Source organism: Stegostoma tigrinum, chromosome 25 (genome assembly GCF_030684315.1).
Source record: "Stegostoma tigrinum isolate sSteTig4 chromosome 25, sSteTig4.hap1, whole genome shotgun sequence".
NCBI classification, from domain to species: Eukaryota; Metazoa; Chordata; class Chondrichthyes; order Orectolobiformes; family Stegostomatidae; genus Stegostoma; species Stegostoma tigrinum.
In genome coordinates this window covers 7,610,997-7,634,076 of record NC_081378.1, presented here as the reverse complement: position 1 = coordinate 7,634,076, position 23,080 = coordinate 7,610,997, and the positions used below count along the sequence as shown (strand labels likewise).

The following is a 23,080-nucleotide window of genomic DNA, read 5'->3' as shown; positions in this document are numbered from 1 at the left end:
CTACGCGGAAGGCGGTGACGAAGCAGGCACGGCTCTAGCATCGGTGACGTCAACACTTTTGCGGATCCAGGAGACGTCAGCACTTCGTGAGCAGTTCGGTCGGCGTTGAAGGATGGGCAAAGCCGAGTTCCTGACTCCCAAGGCTATCGCCAACCGCATTAAATCCAAGGGACTGCAGAAACTGCGATGGTACTGTCAGATGTGTCAGAAGCAGTGTCGGGACGAGGTGAGCGAGCCAGAGTACACGTACTTCGTGCGTGGGTGCGGGACTCGGGGTCTCGCTGGTCCCCCTTCCCCCTCCAGCATCACGAAGGAAGGCCTGCTTTGTTGGGAAGGCCACTGTCATTCTCCAGGGAGGGCGAGGGGAAGATTGCTGCAGACTCTGGAACCTGAACCGAAAACAGTAAACGCTGCAGACCACTGGGGGCCAGGGCCATCCAGAGTCGGGACGTCAGTGTTAATGGGAGCTGCAGATGCTGGAGAATCCAAGATAACAAAGTGTGGAGCTGGATGAACACAGCAGGCCAAGCAGCATCTCAGAAGCACAAAAGCTGACGTTTCGGAAACATCAGCTTTTGTGCCTCTAAGACGCTGCTTGGCCTGTTGTGTTCATCCAGCTCCTCACTCTGTTATCTTCGAAACGTCAGTTTGCTGTCTCTCTGTGATGTTGTCTGACCCGCTGTGATCGCCAGCATTTGTTGTTTTCAGAGCGAGTGGGAGGGCCTCTTCCCTTGAGACGTTAACTCTGCTGTCTCTGACACTGTGTGTGTCTGCCTCTGACTCTGTGTGTGTGTGTGTCTGCCTCTGACTCTGTGTGTGTGTGTGTGTCTGCCTCTGACTCTGTGTGTGTGTGTGTGTCTGCCTCTGACTCTGTGTGTGTGTGTGTCTGCCTCTGACTCTGTGTGTGTGTGTGTCTGCCTCTGACTCTGTGTGTGTGTGTGTGTCTGCCTCTGACTCTGTGTGTGTGTGTGTCTGCCTCTGACTCTGTGTGTGTGTGTGTGTGTCTGCCTCTGACTCTGTGTGTGTGTGTGTCTGCCTCTGACTCTGTGTGTGTGTGTGTGTGTCTGCCTCTGACTCTGTGTGTGTGTGTGTGTCTGCCTCTGACTCTGTGTGTGTGTGTCTGCCTCTGACTCTGTGTGTGTGTGTGTGTCTGCCTCTGACTCTGTGTGTGTGTGTGTGTCTGCCTCTGACTCTGTGTGTGTGTGTGTGTCTGCCTCTGACTCTGTGTGTGTGTGTGTCTGCCTCTGACTCTGTGTGTGTGTGTGTCTGCCTCTGACTCTGTGTGTCTCTCTGACTCTGTGTCTCTCTCTCTGACTGTGTGTGTCTCTCTCTCTCTCTCTCTCTCTCTCTGACTCTACGTGTGTGTCTCTCTCTCTCTCTCTCTCTCTCTCTCTCTGACTCTGCGTGTGTGTGTTTCTCTCTTTCTGACTCTGCGTCTCTCTCTCTCTCTCTCTCTCTCACGCACACGCACACCCGCAACTAGAGGGCATAAGTTTAAGGTGAGTTGGGAAAGATGTAACAGGGACCTACGGGACAATTTTTCCATGAAGAGGGTGGTGTATGTATCGAATGGACTGCCAGAAGCAGTGGTAGAGGCTGGTACAATTACATCATTTAAAAGGCATCTGGATGAAAATGGTTGGGGAGGGGTTTGGCCAAATGCTGGCAAATGGGACGAGATTTATTCAGGATATCTGGTTGGCTTGGACGGGTTGGACCGGAGCGTTTGTTTCCGTGCTGTAGATTTCAATGGCTCTACGTGGGACTGGTTTAGTTTGAGGAAGTTGGATTCTTGGCACTGTAGGGAACAGAGGAATCTTGGGGTCCATGTCCATAGGTCGCTTAAAGTTGCTACTCAAGTTGATAGGATTGTAAAGAAGACGTATGGTGTACTGGATTTCATTGGCAGGGGAATTGAGTTTAAGAGCTGCGAAGCTATAAAACCCTGGTTGGACCATACTTGGAATATTGTATCCAGTTCTGGTCACCCCATTATAGGAAGCTTGTGGAAGCTTTAGAGAGAGTGCAGAGGAAATTTACCAGGCTGCTGCCTGCACTGGAGGGCAGGCCTTATGAGGAAAGGTTGAGGCAGCTAGTGCTTTTTTCATTGGGGCAAAGAACGATGAGAGGTGACTTGATAGAGGTGTACAGATGATGAGAGGCACAGATAGAGTGGATAGCAAGGGACTTTTTCCCAGGGCAGAAATGACTATTACGAGGGGGAATAATTTTTTGGTGCTTTGAGGAAGGCATGGGGAGATGTCAGAGGTAGGTTCTTTACACAGTGTGCAGTGGGGGTGTGGAATGCACTGCCAGCAGTGGTAGTGGAGTCAGATATTTTAGAAAGTTTTAAGTGACCCTTGGATAGGCACATGGATGGTAGTAAGATGTAGGATATGCAGGGTAATCTGACCTTAGAGTAGGATAATAGGTTGGGACAACATTATGGGCCGAAGGGCCTGTACTGTGCTCTACTGTTCTATGAAACTTTGGTTCATCTCGGTGATGCCACCCAAGGCTCGGTTTCTGTTTCATGTGACTCCAAAACTCTCATGTTCAGATGTGTTATGATACATTGAGAATTTTTTGGTAGAAATGCTTTAAGACATTCTGTCAAGACTGGCGATATGTAATATGTTCTCAGTAGGAGTAGTGAAGGTAAAAGTTTCAAAGCAAGAATGATGCCTTAGGCAGATAGCTAGTGCCAAAAACCCAGAGTCCCAGTAGAAGAAGAAGAAACAACTCACAATGGCATTATTCAAAAGTGTGCTCTTAAAATTCTACACAACTTGAGCATGATTATATTTATTAAGTTTTGATTCCTGGCCATAAAGACGCGACTTTATGGATAGTGAATGAAAGGGTGACTAACTGTTAATTCAGTGGTTGAATAGTTTAAAAAAGGTATCAGAGAAGATCAATGCAAATGCAAGGATTTAATTCATATTGTCTATTAAGATAGTATAAATGATGACGTTTTTCACTAGAAAGACAACAAATAATTGTTCAGTCAGGCTATTTTGTCTGGTGAACTTCCTTGAAATCTGTGGAATGTGAAAGCTGATATTATTTGTGTTGTATTCTAGAATGGCTTCAAATGTCACTGCATGTCAGAGTCTCATCAACGGCAGCTTCTGCTGGCATCGGAGAACCCACAGCAGTTCATGGACTACTTTTCAGAGTATGTACAGTGTGACACCTTTAAGAATTACTGCCAAATCTTCCCAGTATGATGATAAGTGGTTAAACTTATAAATTCTGGATGATGCATCAAGCTTTGACTTTAAAAAAAACAAGCTTCTTGAAACTTATCCCTTTTCTAGCTGTTCCCAATTTGGTTGTTCCTCAATTTGAACAGTTTTATTTTCTCCAGCTCTATTACAATTCTGTACAAGAGTGTATTTGATAGATGAGGGAGTTAATGGTTATGGGGGAGAGACAGGAAAGTGGATTTGAAGTTACACCTGGATCAAATCAGAACAGGTGCCAGGGTTCATGTTTCTCTGATCATGTTTTTGGGATCCTTAAGGGGGAGGGGGAGCAGCTCCAAGTCATGGTCCACATAGGCACCAACGACATCGGTTGGAAGAGAGATGGGGATCTAAGGCCGAAATTCAGGGAGCTAGGATGGAAGCTTACAGCTAGGACGAACAGAATTGTTGTCTCTGGTTTGTTGTCCGTGCCACGTGCTAGTGAGGCGAGGAATAGGGAGAGAGAGGAGTTGAACACATGGCTACAGGGATGGTGCAGGAGGGACGGTTTCAGATTCTTGGATAATTAGGGCTCTTTCTGGGGTAGGTGGGACCTCTCCAAGCAGGATGGTCTTCACCTGAACCAGAGGGGTACCAATACCCTGGGTGGGGGGGAATTCGCTAAGGCTATTCGGGTGGGTTTAAACTAATTCAGCAGGGGGATGGGAACCAAAATTGTAGTTCGAGTATAGAAAAGGTTGAGAGTAGGGAGGCCCGAAAAAAAAGTTTCAGGGACACAAGATGGCACTGGCAAGCAAGAAGTTGGTTTGAAGTGTGTCTACTTCAACGCCAGGAACATCCGGAATAAGGTGGGTGAACTTGCAGCATGGGTTAATACCTGGGACTTTGATGTTGTGGCCATTTCGGAGACATGGATAGAGCAGGGACAGGAATGGTTAAAACATAGAACATTACAGCACAGTACAGGCCCTTCGGCCCTCGATGTTGTGCCGACCTGTCATACTGCTCTGAAGCCCATCTAACCTACGCTATTCCACGTACGTCCATATGCTTGTCCAATGATGACTTAAATGTACTTAAAGTTGGCGAATCTACTACCGTTGCAGGCAAAGCGTTCCATTCCCTTACTACTCTCTGAGTAAAGAAACTACCTCTGACATCTGTCCTGTATCTTTCACCCCTCAATTTAAAGCTATGCCCCCTTGTGCTCGCCATCACCATCCTAGGAAAAAGGCTCTCCCTATCCACCCTATCTAACCCTCTGATTATTTTATATGTTTCAATTAAGTCACCTCTCAACCTTCTGTCTAACGAAAACAGCCTCAAGTCCCTCAGCCTTTCCCCATAAGACCTTCCCTCCATACCAGGCAACATCCTAGTAAATCTCCTCTGTACCCTTTCCGAAGCTTCACATCCTTCTTAAAATGCGGTGACCAGAACTGTACGCAATACTCCATTGTTGCTGGTTCTGGGATTTAGATGTTTCAGTAAGAACAGAGAGGATGGTAAAAGAGGGGGAGGTGTGGCATTGTTGGTCAAGGACAGTATTACAGTTGCAGAAAGGATGTTTGGGGATTCATCAACTGAGGTAGTATGGGCTGAGGTTAGAAATGGGAAAGGAGAGGTCACCCTGTTAGGAGTTTTCTATAGGCCTCCGAATAGTTCCAGATATGTAGAGGAAAGGATAGCAAAGATCATTCTTGATAGGAATGAGAGAGACAGGGTAGTTGTCATGGGGAACTTCAACTTTCCAAATATTGACTGGGAACACTGTAGTTCGAATTACTTTAGATGGGTCAGTTTTTGCCCAGTGTGTGCAGGAGGGCTTCCTGACACAGTATGTAGACAGGCCAACAAGGGGCGAAGCCACATTAGATTTGGTACTGGGTAATGAGCCCGGCCAGTTGTTAGATTTGGAAGTAGGTGAGCACTTTGGTGATAGAGATCACAATTCTGTTATGTTTACTTTAGTGATGGAAAGAGATAGGTGTATACCACTGGGCAAGAGTTATAGCTGGGGGAAAGGCAATTACGATGAGATTAGGCAAGATTTGGGGAGCATAGGATGGGGAAGGAAACTGCAGGGAATGGGCACATTAGAAATGTGGAGCTTATTCAAGGAAAAGCTCCTGTGTGTCCTAGATAAGTATGTACCTGTCAGGCAGGGAGGAAGCTGTGGAGTGCGGGAGCCGTGGTTACGAAGGAAGTGGAATCTCTGTTCACGAGGAAGAAGAAGGCTTATGTTAGGATGAGATGTGAATGCTCAGTTAGGGCGCTTGAGGGTTACAAGGTAGCCAGGAAAGACCCAAAGAGAGAGCTCAGAAGAGCCAGGAGGAGACATGAGAAGTTGTTGGCGGATAGGATCAGGGTAAACCCTAAGGCTTTCTATCGGTATTTAAGGAATAAAAGAATGACGAGAGTAAGATTAGGGCCAATCAAGGATAGTAGTGGTAAGTTGTGTGTGGAGTCAGAGGAGATAGGGGAAGCACTAAATGAATATTTTTCGACAGTATTCACTCTAGACGATGACAATGTTGTCGAGGAGAATACTGAGATACAGGTTACTAGACGAGGTGGGATTGAGGTTCACAAGGAAGAGGTATTAGAAATCCTACAGAGTGTGAAAATAGATAAATCCCCTGGGCCGGATGGGATTTAACCTCAGATCCTCTAGGAAGCCAGAAAAGAGATTGCCGAGCCTTTGGCATTGACCTTTAACTCGTCATTGTCTACAGGTATAGTGCTAGATGACTGGAGGATAGCAAATGTGGTTCCCCTGTTCAAGAAGGGGAGTAGAGACACCCCTGGTAATTATAGACCAGTGAGCCTTAATTCAGTTGTTGGTAAAGTATTGGAAAAGGCTATAAAAGATAGGATTTATAATAATCTAGAAAAGAGTAATTTGATTAGGGATAGTCAGCACGGTTTTGTGAAGGGAAGGTCGTGCCTCACAAACCTTATTGAGTTCTTTGAGAAGGTGACCAATCATGTAGATTAGAGTAAACTGGTTGATGTGGTGTATATGGATTTCAGCAAGGCGTTCGATAAGGTTCCCCACAGTAGGCTATTGTACAATATGCGGAGGAATGGGATTGTGGGAGATATAGCAGTTTGGATCGGAAATTGTCTTGCTGAAAGAAGACAGAGGGTGGTAGTTGATGGGAAATGTTCATCCTGGAGACCAGTTACTAGTGGTGTACTGCAAGGGTTGGTGTTGGGTCCACTGCTGTTTCTCATTTTTGTTAATGACCTGGATGAGGGCGTAGAAGGATGGGTTAGTAAATTTGCAGACGACACTAAGGTCGGTGGAGTTGTGGATAGTGACGAAGGATGTTGTCGGTTACAGAGAGACATAGATAAGCTGCAGAGTTGGGCTGAGAGGTGGCAAATGGAGTTTAATGCAGACAAGTGTGAGGTGATGCACTTTGGTAGGAGTAACCAGAAGGCAAAGTACAGGGCTAATGGTAAGATTCTTGGTCGTGTAGATGAGCAGAGAGATCTCGGTGTCCATGTAAACAGATCCTTGAAAGTTGCCACCCAGGTTGACAGGGCTGTTAAGAAGGCATACAGTGTTTTAGCTTTTATTAATAGAGGGATCGAGTTCTGGAACCAAGAGGTTATGCTGAAGCTGCACAAAACTCTGGTGCGGCCGCACTTGGAGTATTGTGTACAGTTCTGGTCACTGCATTTTAAGAACAATGTGGAAGCTTTGGAAAGGGTACAGAGGAGATTTACTAGGATGTTGCCTGGTATGGAAAGAAGGTCTTACGAGGAAAGCTTGAGGGACTTGAGGCTGTTTTCGTTAGACAGAAGGTTGAGAGCTGACTTAATTGAGACATATAAAATAATCAGAGGGTTAGATAAGGTGGATAGGGAGAGCCTTTTTCCTAGGATGGTGATGGCGAGCACGAGGGGGCATAGCTTTAAATTGAGGGGTGAAAGATATAGGACAGATGTCAGAGGTAGTTTCTTTACTCCGAGAGTAGTAAGGGTATGGAACACTTTGCCAGCAACGGTAGTAGATTTGCCAACTTTAAGTACATTTAAGTCATCATTGGACAAGCATATGGATGTACATGGAATAGTGTAGGTTAGATGGGCTTCAGATTGGTACGACAGGTCGGCATAACATCGAGGGCCGAAGGGCCAGTCCTGTGCTGTAATGTTCTATGTTCAAATCTTATCAAATAGCAGAGCAGGCTTGAACAGTGTACCACAGTTCTAATTTTTATGTTCATATATAGCCCTCCTACCATTACCATGACTGTCATTTTGAAACCTGTCCGCTAAATATAATGAAACAACAATGTTTGTTTATATTTGGAATTCTTCCAATTATAGAATACTGCAGCATGCAATGAGGGCCTTCAAGCCAATCAAAGTTATCCTATTATGTGCCTCAGTGTGAGGTTTCTTGTTTGATCACACACTTATGAAGGCCTGAAGTGAATGAGTAACTCAGGAAACCGATTTGCACTCAATTAAATGGTTTTACCTCATGCCTGCTTTGAGTGCTGTGACCCTCCACCTCACTGTTTAATTAAAAGTTTAAAACACTCAAAAATTAGATTATTCAAGGGACCAACATTTCCTCTAAGCTGCATGTGCCGTGACGTTCTATAAATGACAATTGGTGTGCCAACACAGATCACTGCATTGACTTTTGAAGTCACTGCTGCGCATTGACCTCAGAGGTCCGTGCAGAAGGAAAAAATAAGAGGGAACGCTGTATGGGACTACTTGAAATTTCATGTTTAATGTTGCAAAATCTAGCCTTTGCACTGGTCTAATTTATATAGTCACTGGTGCTAAGCTGATCAATCACCACAAAACTGCTGCCACAAAGTACTCCTAGAATCTCGGCAAAATACCAAACTAATTTGTGTTGTGGTTATATAACACATCATGTGTTCGTTCAATTCACAAATTACTTCAAGACAGGTGCAAATTGTTACCTGTAACTTTCTTATTAGAAATTGAGAGCCTGGAATTAAAATACTTGGCAAAGATGCAGTGGGAGATGAGAATTTTTGTATCACTCAGATTTATGTTTCACAATGATTTTGTCTGAAAGGCTGGTGGAAGCTGATTTAATCATAACTTTCAAAAAGTAATTCGATCTCTGCTTTAAAAGAGAACATTTACTGGGCTAAGGAATTAGAACAGCGAAGAACAATTTGTAGCCCTTTCGAACAGCTAGCATGGGTACAATGGATGAAATGGCCCTTTTTGTGCTATGATTCTGTTCTATAACACTGCAGTGTTGGCATTTTCAATGGATGGTAAATGTTGCTGTATCCTGGTAAAGTATTGAACGCGATTCTTTCTTTTCGTCCAGGGAGTTTCGCAATGAATTTCTTGAACTACTTAGAAGACGCTTTGGTAAGTTTCTGATTTCTTTCTTGCCGTAAAAACGTCTTTAAATTGAATTTAGCTCACAGAAGTGTTCAAGTTTTGAAGAACCACTGATAAATCTCATCAGTATTTCTTGCTGATTTGCTTTTATAATATAAAACGGTTATAATGATAATTGTACTGCTTCCCAGTGATGCATCATTTGCCTCCTGAAATAAAGCTGGCATTCTGATCTTTCTCTGTATGCCTGCTCATTAATGTTACATGGCAACGTATCAGTTCCTTATTGAAAGGTGACGAAAACTTTGTTTCCCCATTTCCTTTTACAAACAAAGCAAGCTGTAGAAATGTGAAATGAGTACTCTGCTGTTTCAGTTAACCATTTATGTATATCACTTGAATGTTTACATTGTGTTCCCAACGTCGCTGCGCATGTATAGTTCAGATTAAAAGGATGATGTGCACACAGTACTGTCTTGGAGCAGATAATAAGCAATGCCCAATAATGACATGGAGTGACTTCTTTTTGGATTCGATTTTTTTTAAATTGTTCACACCAATACCTTCTGTATTGAGGAATATTTCCACTAGCATTCATCGCTACTAACTTGTGTCTGTTTGGATCCTTTCCACATAGGGAATTGCAGAAATAGGTAGAAAACAAGCTGCTACTAGTGTGCTGCTTGTGTCAGTGCCAGAATGCCGCTCATTTGTTTGCTCTAATTTTTCATCCTGGTATTGATCCAATATTCTGGGTTTAAGTTTGCTCGCTGAGCTGGAAGGTTCATTTTCAGACGTTTCATCACCATTCTGGGCAACATCATCAGTGAGCCTCTGGTGAAGTGCTAGTGTTATGTCCCGCTTTCTATTTATCTGTTTAGGTTTCCTTGGGTTGGTGATATCGTTTCCTGCGTTGGTGATGTCATTTCCAGTTCTTTTTCTCAGAGGGTGGTAGATGGGCTCCAAATCAATGTGTTTTGATTTGGAGCCCATCTACTACCCTCTGAGAAAAAGAACTGGAAATGACATCACCAATGCAGGAAACGACATCAACACAGGAAATGACATCACCAACCCAAGGAAACCTAAGCAGATAAATAGAAAGCAGGACATAACACCAGCGCTTCACCGGAGGCTCCCTGATGTTACCTAGAATGGTGACGAAACGTCTGAAAACGAACCTTCCAGCTCAGCGAGCAAACTTACATCCAGAACCCCAACCTGAGCTACAAATCTTCTGAAAACTCGCTGATCCAAAATTAGCATAAATGTTGTTACAACAGTATTAATTTCTTCTAGTAATAAGCTAAATGAGCTTTCTCTTTCTAGGAACCAAACGTGTTCACAACAATGTTGTCTACAATGAATACATCAGTCACAGGGAGCATGTTCATATGAATGCAACAATGTGGGAGACACTGACTGACTTTACCAAATGGCTAGGCAGAGAAGGTGAGCCATATCTCTGTGGTTGTCATTCTTGAGCTAATCTTACCCAAACCTTATGTCTTCGTTAAAAAAATGCTTCCTGTATTGTTCAATCTGTGGTGTATGGATCAAGTTTAAACAAATACACGCAACACTGAATGCTGCATGAGAACCCATAATACTCCAGCTGAAATTTATTTGAAGAATTGTAGTTTGAGACTATTGAGTTGCGATGAAGTAGGTCCCATCAGTCTTGCACTAAAACTGTGATCAGATGGCCTGTTTGAGATCCGTGTCCTTTAAATTACTGTACAGTCAGATTTAATTATCAAAAGTGAGTGTACACAAATTAATCTCCAAAAGGTTTTTTGTGTTGTAAGTGTTTTGCATCTCAATTTCAGGTTACTGCAAAGTGGATGAAACACCAAAGGGCTGGTACATTCAATACATTGACCGGGATCCAGAAACTATTTGTAGACAACAGGAACTAGAGAAAAAGAAGAAGCAGGAACTGGATGATGAGGAAAGAAATGCCAAGTTTATTGAAGAGCTAGTTAGGAGAGGAAAAGAAGGAAAAGAAGAGGTAAAATATTGACTTGTGCTGTGGAATCATTTTATATCAATTTGTGGTATGCCTCCAAGTTACCTGTTCCAAAGCATCCAGTTGATTTGTTTATTATAGTTTCTCCCGTCCCTGAATGGCCAGCTCACAAGTGTTGGGAAGTTCCATCTTCATGTTTCCTCCAATTCAACTTGCTTCCCTCATTAATGTTATGCACAGATCCAGAGTAAACTATTTAATAAATTCAGACACAGCTGTGGCTCCTGTAGTATGGATGTTGACTCCATAGTTATTGTTGTGTTGCATGATCTTTTCTGAGTATCAACTTAATATTTCCAAATCTAAGGTCATCTGCTTCAGTTACATGTGTTAATCTTGTCCGTGTTCCCATGCGCCCCTGCAATCCATCTCCCATCTCGTTAGAACATAATGGCTGGTAATCTTAGAGTTCTGCCTAACCATGAGCTTAGCTAGCAGGCTTTTATTCACCCATCACTGAAATACTGTTATTTTCATCTTTGCAGTATTGTCTACCTCTGCCTTTATTTAGCCGGTCCACACTGAAGCCTTTATCTCTGCATTTGTCCATTTTAGGCTTGTTTCTTCAAAACCGACTTGTCCCACAAACTGCTTGCCAGCATCTTGAGCTCCACGGTCCATAAGTCACAACTTGTTTAAGATTTGACCATCCACATTTTATTCCACAACAGCTGTATCCTCTGATTCTCATTGCATTGTGTGGTGACGAGAAACCAGTGAATTCAAAGTGCAAGCTTTCTGTTATAAAGCCCTCGTTATCCCATTACTTTTCTGAAATCTCCACCAGCTAATGCAGTGTAGCCTTTCAATTGGCTCTAGCCTTCTGTACTATACTTTTTCTTCCTATCCCTTCTGCAGCATTAGTGGCAGATCCTTCTGATTTAGTTTAATCTAACTTTTTTCTCCTGAAAACGAGTGATGAAATAAAGTTATAGCTTTTGAAAACCACTCTGGAACTTTCTGCAGAAATATTGTCACTTAAATCCATTTACGTTATTTGCCATGTTAGTAACTAATGATTGTAATGGGACTATTCACTTTACTGCGCCATCAGAAAAAAAATACACTCCATCCTACGTAGGCAAAAACACTGGATTATCTGAGGCACTCTGTATTTTGAGAAACTAATCAGCACTGAAAGAGCTATTGATATTTTTCGCAGCTGACAGTAACCATAGCTCACAATTTACCCTGCTCCAGTTTTCTCTTTCCTTTCCACACTTAATTTTCTTTTCCCTGAAAAGTATGACTTACCAGTAAGCTGAATGTTTTTCATCTGAATTAATCTTGTAACTGCCTCTTTTTAATCAGTTAAGCAAACAAGCTGTTCACTTAATCAGTTACATTATTTAATGTAACACCAAAGTGATCAACGTATGTTGTGGGAAAAGATTTTCCTGCAATGTAAGATGTGTTTTTTATTTTAGTTCAAGAATCCTTATTTTGCATTAAAAGGGTGAATCCTCCACAGTGCGATTGCAATCACAGTCAGTTACACATGGGTGCAGATTTGTAGCTAAAACATCCCTGTAGTTTGCAATTGCCTCTTGAGGTGACTATTCCACTGCTCTCCTATTATCTTGCACTCTCCAAAGGGCTTAGTTTTATCCTTAACTCTGCTGTCTGTAACTAACTTGCACCAAATCCTGTTCAGTTGTCATCCCTGTGCTCACTGATCTAAATTAGTTCCCAGCCACCGAGTTTGAAAATTTACATCCTTATTTCAAACCGCTGAACGGCATCACCTCTTTCTGCCAAACTCCCCTAACCCTCTAGTTGATTGTACTCTGTCAATTCTGGCCTCTTGTTCAGTTTTAACCATTTGCGAATGGGAGGTGCACTGGTTCCTAGCCCAAGACCCTAACTCTTTTACCAAACCACCCCACCCCAACCCCCTTTAAGACCTTGCTGAAAATTTACTACTTGTCAAGGTTTTAGTCATCAGTTTCAACACTTTCTTTATGTGACAAGTCATTTTTGATAATGCCACGATGAAGCACGTCAGAACCTTTAACTTTGTGAAAGGTGCTATATAATTGATGGTTCTTGTAAGAAACGTGCTTACATATTTATTTTTCTAGGACATTCCAGTTTTTACAGAATTGAAACGAGAAAATGAGGAAGAAAAAGGTACGTTTGAATTGCATGAGAAATGTTTTTGACCTTACAACTTGGCAAGAACATTGCGCTGCATTTTGTGTATTGCATTTTTCTCCGCCCCCATCAAAAATCTTATTTTTCCTGAAAAACAGCAAGTGTTCTGAAAATACTGTACTCCACCAGTGTCCAAATGTATATGCAGTTCTTGAAATTTGTGCTGGGAAATTTAGCCCTGGTTTCTACTCTGTTCATGTATTGACTCCCAGTAGTGGTACTCCAAATGTCACCCTCTCTGATATTTGCTAACTAACTACAAGAATCACATTTCAGACCATTCATTTGACCTGAGCTCATCTTGAATCAGTTTATCTGATTTTTAGCAATTCATCACTTTTGTTCTATTTCCTTCCTTTTTTAAAAATTAAATTGCTAATCTACCTGTTTTGCGATCTTATTAAACACCTCTGGAGCAGGTGGCCTTGGACTCAGGCCTTCTGGCTCTGGGATAGGGGACACTATCTCCTCCACCACAGAATATGCCATTTCCTCCTTTTTTTTTATTGTACCCATGTGTGTATATATATCCAGAATTGTTCTGACACAAAAGAACATTTTTTTTCCTCACTACTAAATCACCTGTGGCCATTTCCTCCCTTGATGGACTCTCGATAGCTGTACTTAGACCACCAGTAACCCATTAACATATTTCCTCATATATCTGTGAATGAGTTTCACTCCTTAAAACTTTCACCGTCCATTTGATCACCTGTCTTAGCATCTTGTATAGCTTGATGTCATATTTTGTTCGGCACTCCAGTTAAGTATTTTGGTGTGTTTTACTTGGTTAAAGATGCTAGATCATTGTTTTGTTTGCATGATCACTGACAGTACTTAAAAATTAGATGCTATGAATTTAATGTGCATGAGCTATAGCAATGCTATAAAACACTCAAGGCAGGTACCAAACATTCTGTGCTAAAAATGGGTTGAAACTGGAACTTTTATCTTTGTAATATTTCAGTATGTATCCCATCTTATTACATACTGGCTGTTTTTAGAAATTTCATTTGAGCTATTCCTGAATAATTCCATTGTTGGATTGAAGCATTTTTAGTTTTCAGTATTTTAGTTTATCAACAGATATTCTGTAAATAAATTATTTCCTCCCACACAATTTCATTGATTACATAATTATGTATGTACTAACTACACCTTAAATACTACTAGAGGAGCTGATTTTGCTTTACTTTAGGATTTGTCTTTAAATGTCTACACCATTTAATTTGCTTTAAATGTTCCAGCATTGTTGATGTTCTCAATATGATTTTAATGATTTTAGCATTTTTTTCTAATTTATATTTTCTTAACTGTTGTTAGAAAAATAGATTAATTGTGGAAGCCCCACATGGTTTTAAGATGCCTTTGAAGTTACAGTCTTTAAGTGGAAGGGTAGTTTCCGTAGAAAGGTTTAAACTATATAATATGTTTCTAACACTTTGAAACCATAGACAATCAATGTAAATATCTTGATTTATTTCTTTTGTTTATAGTTGCCTTTAATTTAAACAAAGGACAAAGTGCATCAGCTACAGCAGTTCCTAAATCTAGGTAAGAAGCCTATCTTGCTGTTATCTTACAAGTTAAGAACACATTCCTTAAAAATTTAATAGAAAATGTTCTCATTTTCTTTATATAGATCTGTATTGGCTGATAACTGAGAAAGGAAATATGTTTTGCAAAAGGAATGTTGCCCTTCTTAGATTAAATTTTTGGGTCATTTTGTTTTTGTTATCTTAAAAGCATTCATTTGTAATATTTGTCCTTTCTAAATATCATCTTCCTTGGACTAGAACAGCTGATTTTCACAATTTTTCTTCCATTGCTATTTGTTCAGGCAACTTGGCAGCCTCTACAACAGCACACCCAAGGCAGACAATAGCCACAGAAGATAACCATAATTATTAAATTCAACTTTTGTGTGGTATTCTTCCTCCTTGTCTTTGCCTCTAATGATGTAACTATGCTCTAATGCTTACAGTCAAGAGGCATTTTAGGAGCAGAGCAGTTCAGTCATTAGAACTTTCTTTTCAGTCTTTTGTAAATGATGATTATTGCATCATCAATGCTTGACTTCCTTTTTATCGTTGATTAATTAACAATTATGTGAACGCTAGGAATCTAAGCTAAAAGTAATTCTGTAAACTCATTTAGTGTAGGGAATGTTCCACTTGTTTTAATGTTAATTGGCGATGTGGAGTAGTTGTTTAGATTGTGAGTACAACGGAGAGAAAAAGGGATTAGTTCAATACCTACAATTTGTGGAATAGGAATTTTGGATTCAGAGTAGGCTATTCAGCCTTCTAGCTCGCTCCACCATTCTAGATCTTTGCTGATCATCTACCTCAATGCCATATTCACATGCTATCCCCATATTCCTTGACATCATTTGTAACCAGAAATCTGTCAGTCTTTTGCTTTGAATTTATTTAATGACTGAGCTTCCACAACCTTCTTGGGTAGAGAATTCTAAAAACTAACCACCCTATGAACTAAATGAGCAATTTTTTTAATTGTTGCATGTTCTTCGGGTTTAACAAAATGCATGCAGAAAATATCAAGTATTTACTCTGATTGTAAAGAAGGATCCACTAATGTTATTCTGTGTGAGTGTGATGTGCTCTGCAGCAAAACCATCAGCTTACTTAACTTTGAGAGAGGAAGTCGGGGGGTTCTGGGGCAAGCCAATTGCCTGCAAAAGAATTTGTAAACCATATCTTCTATGCTTTTCAGTACCTTGGGACCAAGTCCGTTGCAAACAATAGCTTCAGTAAAACGAAAGGAATCGGGCCATACTTCTTCAGATACAAAGGACAAGAAGAAGAAATCTGCACTGGATGAGATTATGGAGGTATAATACTGTGGTGGATTTCCTAGCCAGTAGTTCATCCTGTAGTTCTCAATGTTTCTTTAAGTAAGAGCAAAGATGTCTATCTGTTTAGCTCATTATTCCTGAATTTAAATGCTCTACCATTGCTGCCCTCATCTCAAGTTACCTGGGTCCTAAGTACCGGACTTTCCTTCCAAAACCCCTATGATTTTGTCATTTTATGAACTTTTAAAAACCTACCCCTTTGACTAAGCTGTTGATCATCAGCCTTGTTGTCTCATTGACTTCGTACTGGTGTGATCCCAGCTTATGTTAATACTGCATAAAACAGATCCCAGAGTGAAACCTGACTCGTTAGACCCTAACTTTGATTGTTTTTTAAGTGGGGTTTGTTCTTGTTATTAATTTGTTCATGGATGCGGATGTTGTTGGCTCAGCCAGAATTTAAAGCCCTCTTTACTTGATTTTGAAAAATTGTCCTTTAACCACTGTGGTATGCGGTATAAGACCAATTACTGAACACAGTCACAAGGTACACAAAGAACAAAGTGTTTGTTAAGCAAGAAAATGTTTGAAGCATTTTTATTATAAATAAAAAGAAGACTGCAAAGATCTTTATTACAAACATGGGATAAAAATGCAAATTCATGTGATTCCTTCTGGCCCAGCAATACAGGTAATTCTCCTATAATGTGATAGTTGAGCTTTTGTGACCTCATGCTATAGAAAATTGCATTATAGGGAAATCGCTATACCTGTAGAGCAGAAAGCTCGCATTATCCACACAGCATCCACTATTCACCAATCGCGTTACAGCCAATTTGTGTTTACAAAACATGCTTTATAGCAGAACTACCTGTATCCTAAATCTCAGCAAAGAGTCACCACTTTCTCCATTCTGAGCTTCTCACTCAGGCTGACATGGCTGTAACCAGTTTCATTCTGGTTAAGCTTTGTGCTTTCACTGGATACTTTTTTCCTCAGCTTGTACCTATCCTGGAGACACCTGAAACAAATTGCATCCTGAACTCATTACTTTAACTTTAGAGCAAACGTGAGTTTCTAAAGCCGCTTCCTGCAGTTTTCCTGCCAGACTTCAGAGAGCTGAGCGCTTTGGCCTCCACTACTTGACACCCACACACTGGCTGGCTGACTTTCTGGATTGTTCTCTCTCTTTGTTGCTGAACCCATGCTGCTTTTTAAAAAAACGATTTTCTTTCCAGTCACCTTTGTTGAATGCACTGAACTATTCACCTCAAGGGCTGAAAGCCTCAATAAAATACGTGTAAGCAAAGCTATCTTCTAGACTCACTCTTAAGTTTATGGGTGAATCTGTTAAAATTGACTATTCTCCTTAACACGCAATGCAAAAACTTGAATTCAACTTAAGTTATACATTTTCTTATTAGTGTCAAATTTTTGGTTGGTAATATTTACAAAGTGGCTTGGGTTTGAAATGGTTTGCCAAAGGTGCTATATTACTGCAAGTCAGTGTTGTAATGGCAGAGATCAGTTCCATTTGATTAACAGGACAGAGCTTGGAACTTCATTGACATCTTTGTTTTAAGATTGCAATGTACCCACTATTTCCCAGACCTAGGTTAGTAAACAACAGTTGAATGTGAAAGAAATTAAGGGCAGAAGAAAGTTCAATTCATTAATGTTTTGTGAATATTTCTGTGCTTTTTCTTTTGCTTTGCTTCCTTTTGCCTGGAAGGTTCTGTATAATGGCTTCTAGTATTACAGAGTCTGGCACAGTCCCTCCGTGATTTGGCAGTTACATTTCCAGTATTACAATGCTGAGGAGGAGAAACCAGAGAATATTAGGCTTTAGAGCAGAGAAAGCTAAGAGAGAGATCTGATTGAAGCGTATAAAATTATGAAGAGTGTGGACAGAAAACAGCTGTTCCCGTTCGTTGAAAGTCAGTAAGTAACAAGATGGGAAAATATTAATATAAAAAGTTGGAAGTTTAGAGGGGATTTGACCCCTTTTTTCTCTTAGAGGGGTGGGGTCTGGAATGCTGTACCCAGGAGAGTAGTTAAGGCAGAAAATCTCAACCTTTTAAAAAGTGCATAGATGAGCACTTGGAATGTCCTAAAATTCAAGGCTATAGGACTAGTGCACAGTTTAGAGTTATTTCGTTGGTGTGGAGTTGATGGGCTGAAGGGCCTATTCTGTATTATATGATTGATGGTGAGGTTGAATCTCAAGTATTTGGTAATGTGCTACTCTGGTCCCAGCAGTTGTAGAAAACCTCTAGATTTTGTTTCCATTCACTTCATTTATAGCTTCATTTTCCTGCTTTTGCCAAAGGCTGTTAACAACATGAAAAATCTTTTGAATTTTTCTAAAGCTAGGAAGAATTTTTTGTTTTTTTACACCTACTTGCCTTGAAGTGACTATGCCCCTGTTGTTCTGGAAATTTTTCTAGTTCTGTGCTCTCAGCTGAATAACTTTCATGAGCTTTCTGCGTAAGGACTATGCAGGAAGCTGCAAATGAATACGTGGGGTCCATTTCATGTGAGCTACCCTCACTTGTTTAAAAATTAATCCACACTTTTACAGAATGTTTCAGTCTGTTCAAGTAAAATGTCTCACCAACTTGCTACTCTATTCACTTAGGAGATGGGTTTTAGTAGTAGAGTGGAATTTTAGGATCATCATTTTGAAAGTAGAGTCATAATTTTGAAATCTTTCTTATTTAGTTCGAAGAGCAGAAAAAGAGAAGCCTTAGAAGAGACTACTGGCTTCACAAGGTAAGTTCAGAAAGCAATTCTTGTGCTTTCGTATAATACGTTGTGCAGTTACTGATTTGTTTGACCTCCATGATATCTCTGAACAATTTTTTTCATTCTCGTGTGATATTGTAGATGTGGTAACTTGTAGAAGACCTCATCTGCAGCCCACTTCTCTTTTGTCCAAGACAAGTAATTTGCACTGAAAGAGAAAATTTGCTGAATGCTATCCTCCAAACATTTGTGAAAATCTAACAGTATCATACGGTGAAAATGGATTACACCTTAGTGATTCAAGATAAAACAGCGTCCTTAATGTTTGTTAGACTTAATCAGTTTTGCTATCAGGGCCTCCATTCATGGACTGCTTGCGTGTGTAATCTTCCCTAAACTGGAACTCCATTATCTATCTTTATTTGATAGATTGAAATATTCAGGCGACGGACCCAAACTTGCAATGGAATGTGGCCAGTTAAAGTTTTTACAGAATTTTTGGCTCTAGAGACAGTTTTCTCTATTGTTGTATAGTGCATTAGCTTTTGGTTACTAACTGTGAGTGAAATTTGATCATTCTATTAGAAATCACAGTGAGGAGAGTGTGGCCCATAACTTACGGTTGTAATGCTGAGAATAGCCGTGAAGCAGCATGTTGTATGTGATTGTGGATTTCCACTCAAATACTACTTAATGTTAACTTAAAAACAAAGTGCAAGAAATACTCTGCAAGTCAGGGGGCATCAGTGGAGAGAGAGAGAGAGAGAGAGAGAGAGAGAGAGAGAGACTTAGCCTAAGTGACCTTTATTTTTATGACAACTAAAGTAAGAGAAATTGAGTTTTAAAGCGAACCAAAAGGATAGTCTATGATAAGGAAGAGGGCAGGTGAGATTAAATAATAAAATCTTTCATGATGCAACACAGCAATAATGGTTACGGTATAGAAAGAAAATCTCTAGATGAGTGAAATATCTGAATGCAAAGTAAAGGGACAGAAATAGGACAAGACCATTTTTAACTATCCTTTTCACTCAACGTGAAAAATGTTTTCTCGATTAAACTTAAGTAATCTTGTCATTTGTTGAAAACGTTTGGGAGGAAGTAGAAAATGCTGGAAATATTCAGGTTTGAAGAGACAAAAATAGTAACAACATTTTAGTCAATAATCTTGCATCAGAACTGCTGTTTCCTCCAATCTGACCTGCTGTGTATTTCCAGCATCTTCTGTTCGTTTTAAGATTTTCAGTATCTGAAGTGTTTTGCTTCTATGAAAATGAGGTCAGCTCTATATTGTACTACTTGCCTAAGTATGGATGAAGCTTATGGAAAAATAATACCCCAAGCTCTAGGTGCACTGTCTGTGCATGTGGTAAAATGACCACGTTGCAGGAACTCTGAATAATTTGATTTTTTTTCCTCTATCTGACTAGGGAATAGTTGTTAAATTAATAACCAAGAAACTTGGTGAAAAATATTACAAGAAAAAAGCAGTGATAAAGGTGAGAAAGTATATATTTTTGGAACACCTACATAGAGTTAAATCTCAATATGATACTTATTTAGTAAAATCCCCGTTAATTGCTGCCTCACATTTTACCAGATATACAAGGAAAACTGGCAAATAATTTAGCTTCCAGTGCATCGCTTACAGCTTTAATGCTCTGATCAATTTGGTTGACCTAATTAAGTTATTGTTGTGGATGAGACCTTTTTTTAAATTTCTTTGAGAAATAAATGATCCTGTTGAACATCTAATCTGAAGCTAAATTTTGAGCTGCTGCAGTAAATCTTACTGGAATTTGAATCTCCAGGTAATAGCTAGTTTTCCTGCTGGATGAGTTAGTTAACATCTGAACAATCAATTTAAAGTGCTGAATTGCATTTTAGCTTGTTCAAGGAATGCCAGGCACTTACTACACCACCACCTCCACGCCCCGCCCCACCCCACCCAAAAGAAGGTAATAAAATGATGCTTGGACTAATTAAGGCTTGAAATGATTTTTTTGCTATGTTATCTGGAAGAATTTGGGTGTGCTAGTGTTCTATTGCCACTTAAATCAGAATGTTGTGGGTCCAAGCCCCATTCCAAGAACTTGAGTATGTAGCTTACTCTGTAACTAAGGTGAAATGCAGAGGGAGTGTAGCGTTGTGTGTCGTGCTGTTTATCAAATGGGCCATTAAACAGGAGCCTGGTCTGCTTCTTGAAGATTGAATGTAAAAGATAAGCTGGTGGTATTTGGAGATGAGCAGAAAGTTCTCATGAAGTCCTTGCCAATGTTTATATTTTGACTGACATTGAAAGCCACGGTTCTGATCATTTAGTTTTCTGCTATTTGTGAGAGACACTAGATAAACGCAAATCTTTCACTGTACTCAGCTACCTGAAAAAATTGCACTAATGGAGTACAATTCCATTCTCATTACAGGAAGTGCAAGAAAAGTACACTGCCATTATTAAAATGATTGATTCTGGAGACAAACTGAGAGTTGACCAGACTCATTTGGAGACTGTCATTCCAGCTCCTGGTAAATCTCTCATTTCTTTATTAATGAATATATTTGTACTGAAGGTTCATTAGTAGTAATAGAAATCTGGTTATTAATTCTGTTGGTTGAAATGTAATTATTGAATTCCCCCCCTATTTAAGGTAAGAAGCTGTTGGTGGTGAATGGTGGTTACCGAGGAAATGAAGCTGTTCTAGATTCTATAAATGAGAAAAACTACAGTGCTACAATAATCATAGAATCTGTGAGTACACACTTTCCTGCCTTGAGAAAGGCCACTGCATGTTTATCACTTACCCCTTAGGTAAACTAAATTTACCTGCTAACTTGCTTACAGATATTATAGATTAATGGCTGTTAAAATGTGTGAAGAACTGGATTCTTGGCTACGCTAGGATAATAACTGGTGCAGGAGCAGTGAAAGTAATTTTAAAAGTTGTATCAGTGATAATGGGAACTGCAGATGCCTGCAGAATCCAAGATAACGAAGTGTGGAGCTGGATGAACCCAGCAGGCCAAGCAGCATCTCGGGAGCACAAAAGCTGACGTTTCGGGCCTAGACCCTTCTTCAGAGAGTGTCACTAGGTTGCTTCCATGTTATTTTGCACATAACATCATGTGTTGTATTTTAAATGGTCTTAAATAACAGTAGTTCTGGCAGCACGTGGCATTTTCTTCTATATTTGCCAGCCCACAATTTTCTGTGGATTGTATTGAATATGGGCATCTCTGTGGTTAGCCCTGTTGCCTTAATGTGCCAGGGTTGTGGGTTCGATACCAGCCTTGGGTGACGGTGTGAAGTTTGCACATTCTCCCATGTCTGTATGGGTTTCCACCAGGTGCTTAGGTTTCTTCCTGCAGTTCAAAGATGTGCAAGTCAGGTGGATTGGCCATGGTAGATTGCCCCATAGTGTCCAGGACTATGCAGGCTACTTGGGTTAGCTGTGGGAAATGTGAGGTTACAGGGATAAGGTGGGATACTGTTTAGAGGGCCAATGTAGACTTGATGGGCCAAATGCCTCTTCACTGTGGGGATGCTATGATTCTGTGAATAAATATAAAATCTTGGGATGAGACGTGGAAACCCCTGCCTGTTTGTTGGGTTGGAGGTGTTTTACTAGATTAGATTTGGAATTTTTTACTGTGTTGGGGACATTAATTCTATGTTTGGAGATTAATCATTGTTTCTTTTTAGGGACCTCTGCAAGGGCGGAAGGTTGAAGGTGTACAGTATGAAGATATTTCAAAATTAGCATAAGCAGTCTTAATTGTAGACTTAGTACTTTAATAGTTCAAAGCATCATGTTGGTGTCCACTGATTCTTTTTTAAATTGCAAACTCTACTGTGTCAGGGTTTTTCATTTCTAACTTTAAACGTTTTGAATGTTTCTGCTACCCCAGCTCCTTCAAGAATGTAATTCATGCTGTTGTATTTTCACTTTTTTTGCAATGGAAAAATGTATGTATAATAATTCTTTGTTAAATATAATTACTGGAAGTAAACCTGTTTAAATGCTTTCTTTTGCAGTTCGAATATTTGGGTGTTATAGTCACTGTTAAATGATATATTTGAACAAAAAACAAATAAAGCTTTATTTTAATTTCTTAAACATTTGTAGTTATTTTGTAGTTATAACATCCAACCTAGAAATGTATCATGTTTAATTTTGTTTTTAATTGTATGTTCTGATCTCAAACCTGATTTTTATCATGACTTGCGATGTAGTACTACTGTACTTATTAGCTTCATTTAGTATTTGTTGGTTTTTGTTAACTTCACCCTCCAAGTAAGCAATTGTTCCCAGGAGCAACATCCAACTCTGAATTGGAAACAGTGCTTTTGAGTGTTCATTAACAAACAGCGAGAGAGAATTTCCAAATAAATATTTATCCATAGGACCTTTTTGATTGAGGCTCATATGTGCATACATTGACCTATCCACAAGTTGTGGACCTTGCATCTACTTTTCTCTTTTATGGGATGTCAAAAATAAAATGTGTTGAACAGACTTAATCAAAGAATTAAACAGAAACAAAAAATTCTGGAGTAACTCAGCACATCTCATAGCATCTATAGAGAGAGAAGTTAACATTTAGAGTTTGATACTGTATTTCTGTTTTTATTTCAAATTTCCAGCATTGGCAATATTTTGTTTTAATTCCTTGCAGAATGAATTATGATTTGGTTATTTTTCAATTTTTTGGTATAGCTAATCACTCATCCCATAGGAATGGTTTGAACAACTTCCTATGTTACAAAGC

At 40.1% G+C, this 23,080-nt stretch overlaps 1 protein-coding gene across 1 annotated transcript; it reads left to right on the top strand.

The window, feature by feature from the left end:
* The first annotated feature begins 47 nt into the window (after window positions 1–47).
* On the top strand, window positions 48–22,368 carry kin (Kin17 DNA and RNA binding protein). The gene is made up of 13 exons (XM_048554260.2): window positions 48–226; window positions 3,087–3,181; window positions 8,551–8,594; window positions 9,897–10,019; window positions 10,397–10,578; window positions 12,678–12,726; window positions 14,247–14,304; window positions 15,487–15,604; window positions 18,290–18,340; window positions 19,744–19,812; window positions 20,740–20,839; window positions 20,962–21,062; window positions 22,014–22,368. The coding sequence occupies exons 1-13, from the start codon at window positions 113–115 to the stop codon at window positions 22,074–22,076; spliced, it is 1,167 nt and encodes a 388-aa protein (XP_048410217.1). The 5' UTR covers window positions 48–112; the 3' UTR covers window positions 22,077–22,368.
* The last annotated feature ends 712 nt before the right edge of the window (window positions 22,369–23,080 follow it).

Coding starts and splice junctions, on each gene's coding strand:
- kin (XM_048554260.2), top strand. CDS start 113: ATGGGCAAAGCCGAGTTCCTGACTCCCAAGGCTATCGCCAACCGCATT. Junction 8,595..9,896: donor ACTACTTAGAAGACGCTTTG/GTAAGTTTCTGA, acceptor TTCTCTTTCTAG/GAACCAAACGTGTTCACAAC. Junction 14,305..15,486: donor ACAGCAGTTCCTAAATCTAG/GTAAGAAGCCTA, acceptor TATGCTTTTCAG/TACCTTGGGACCAAGTCCGT.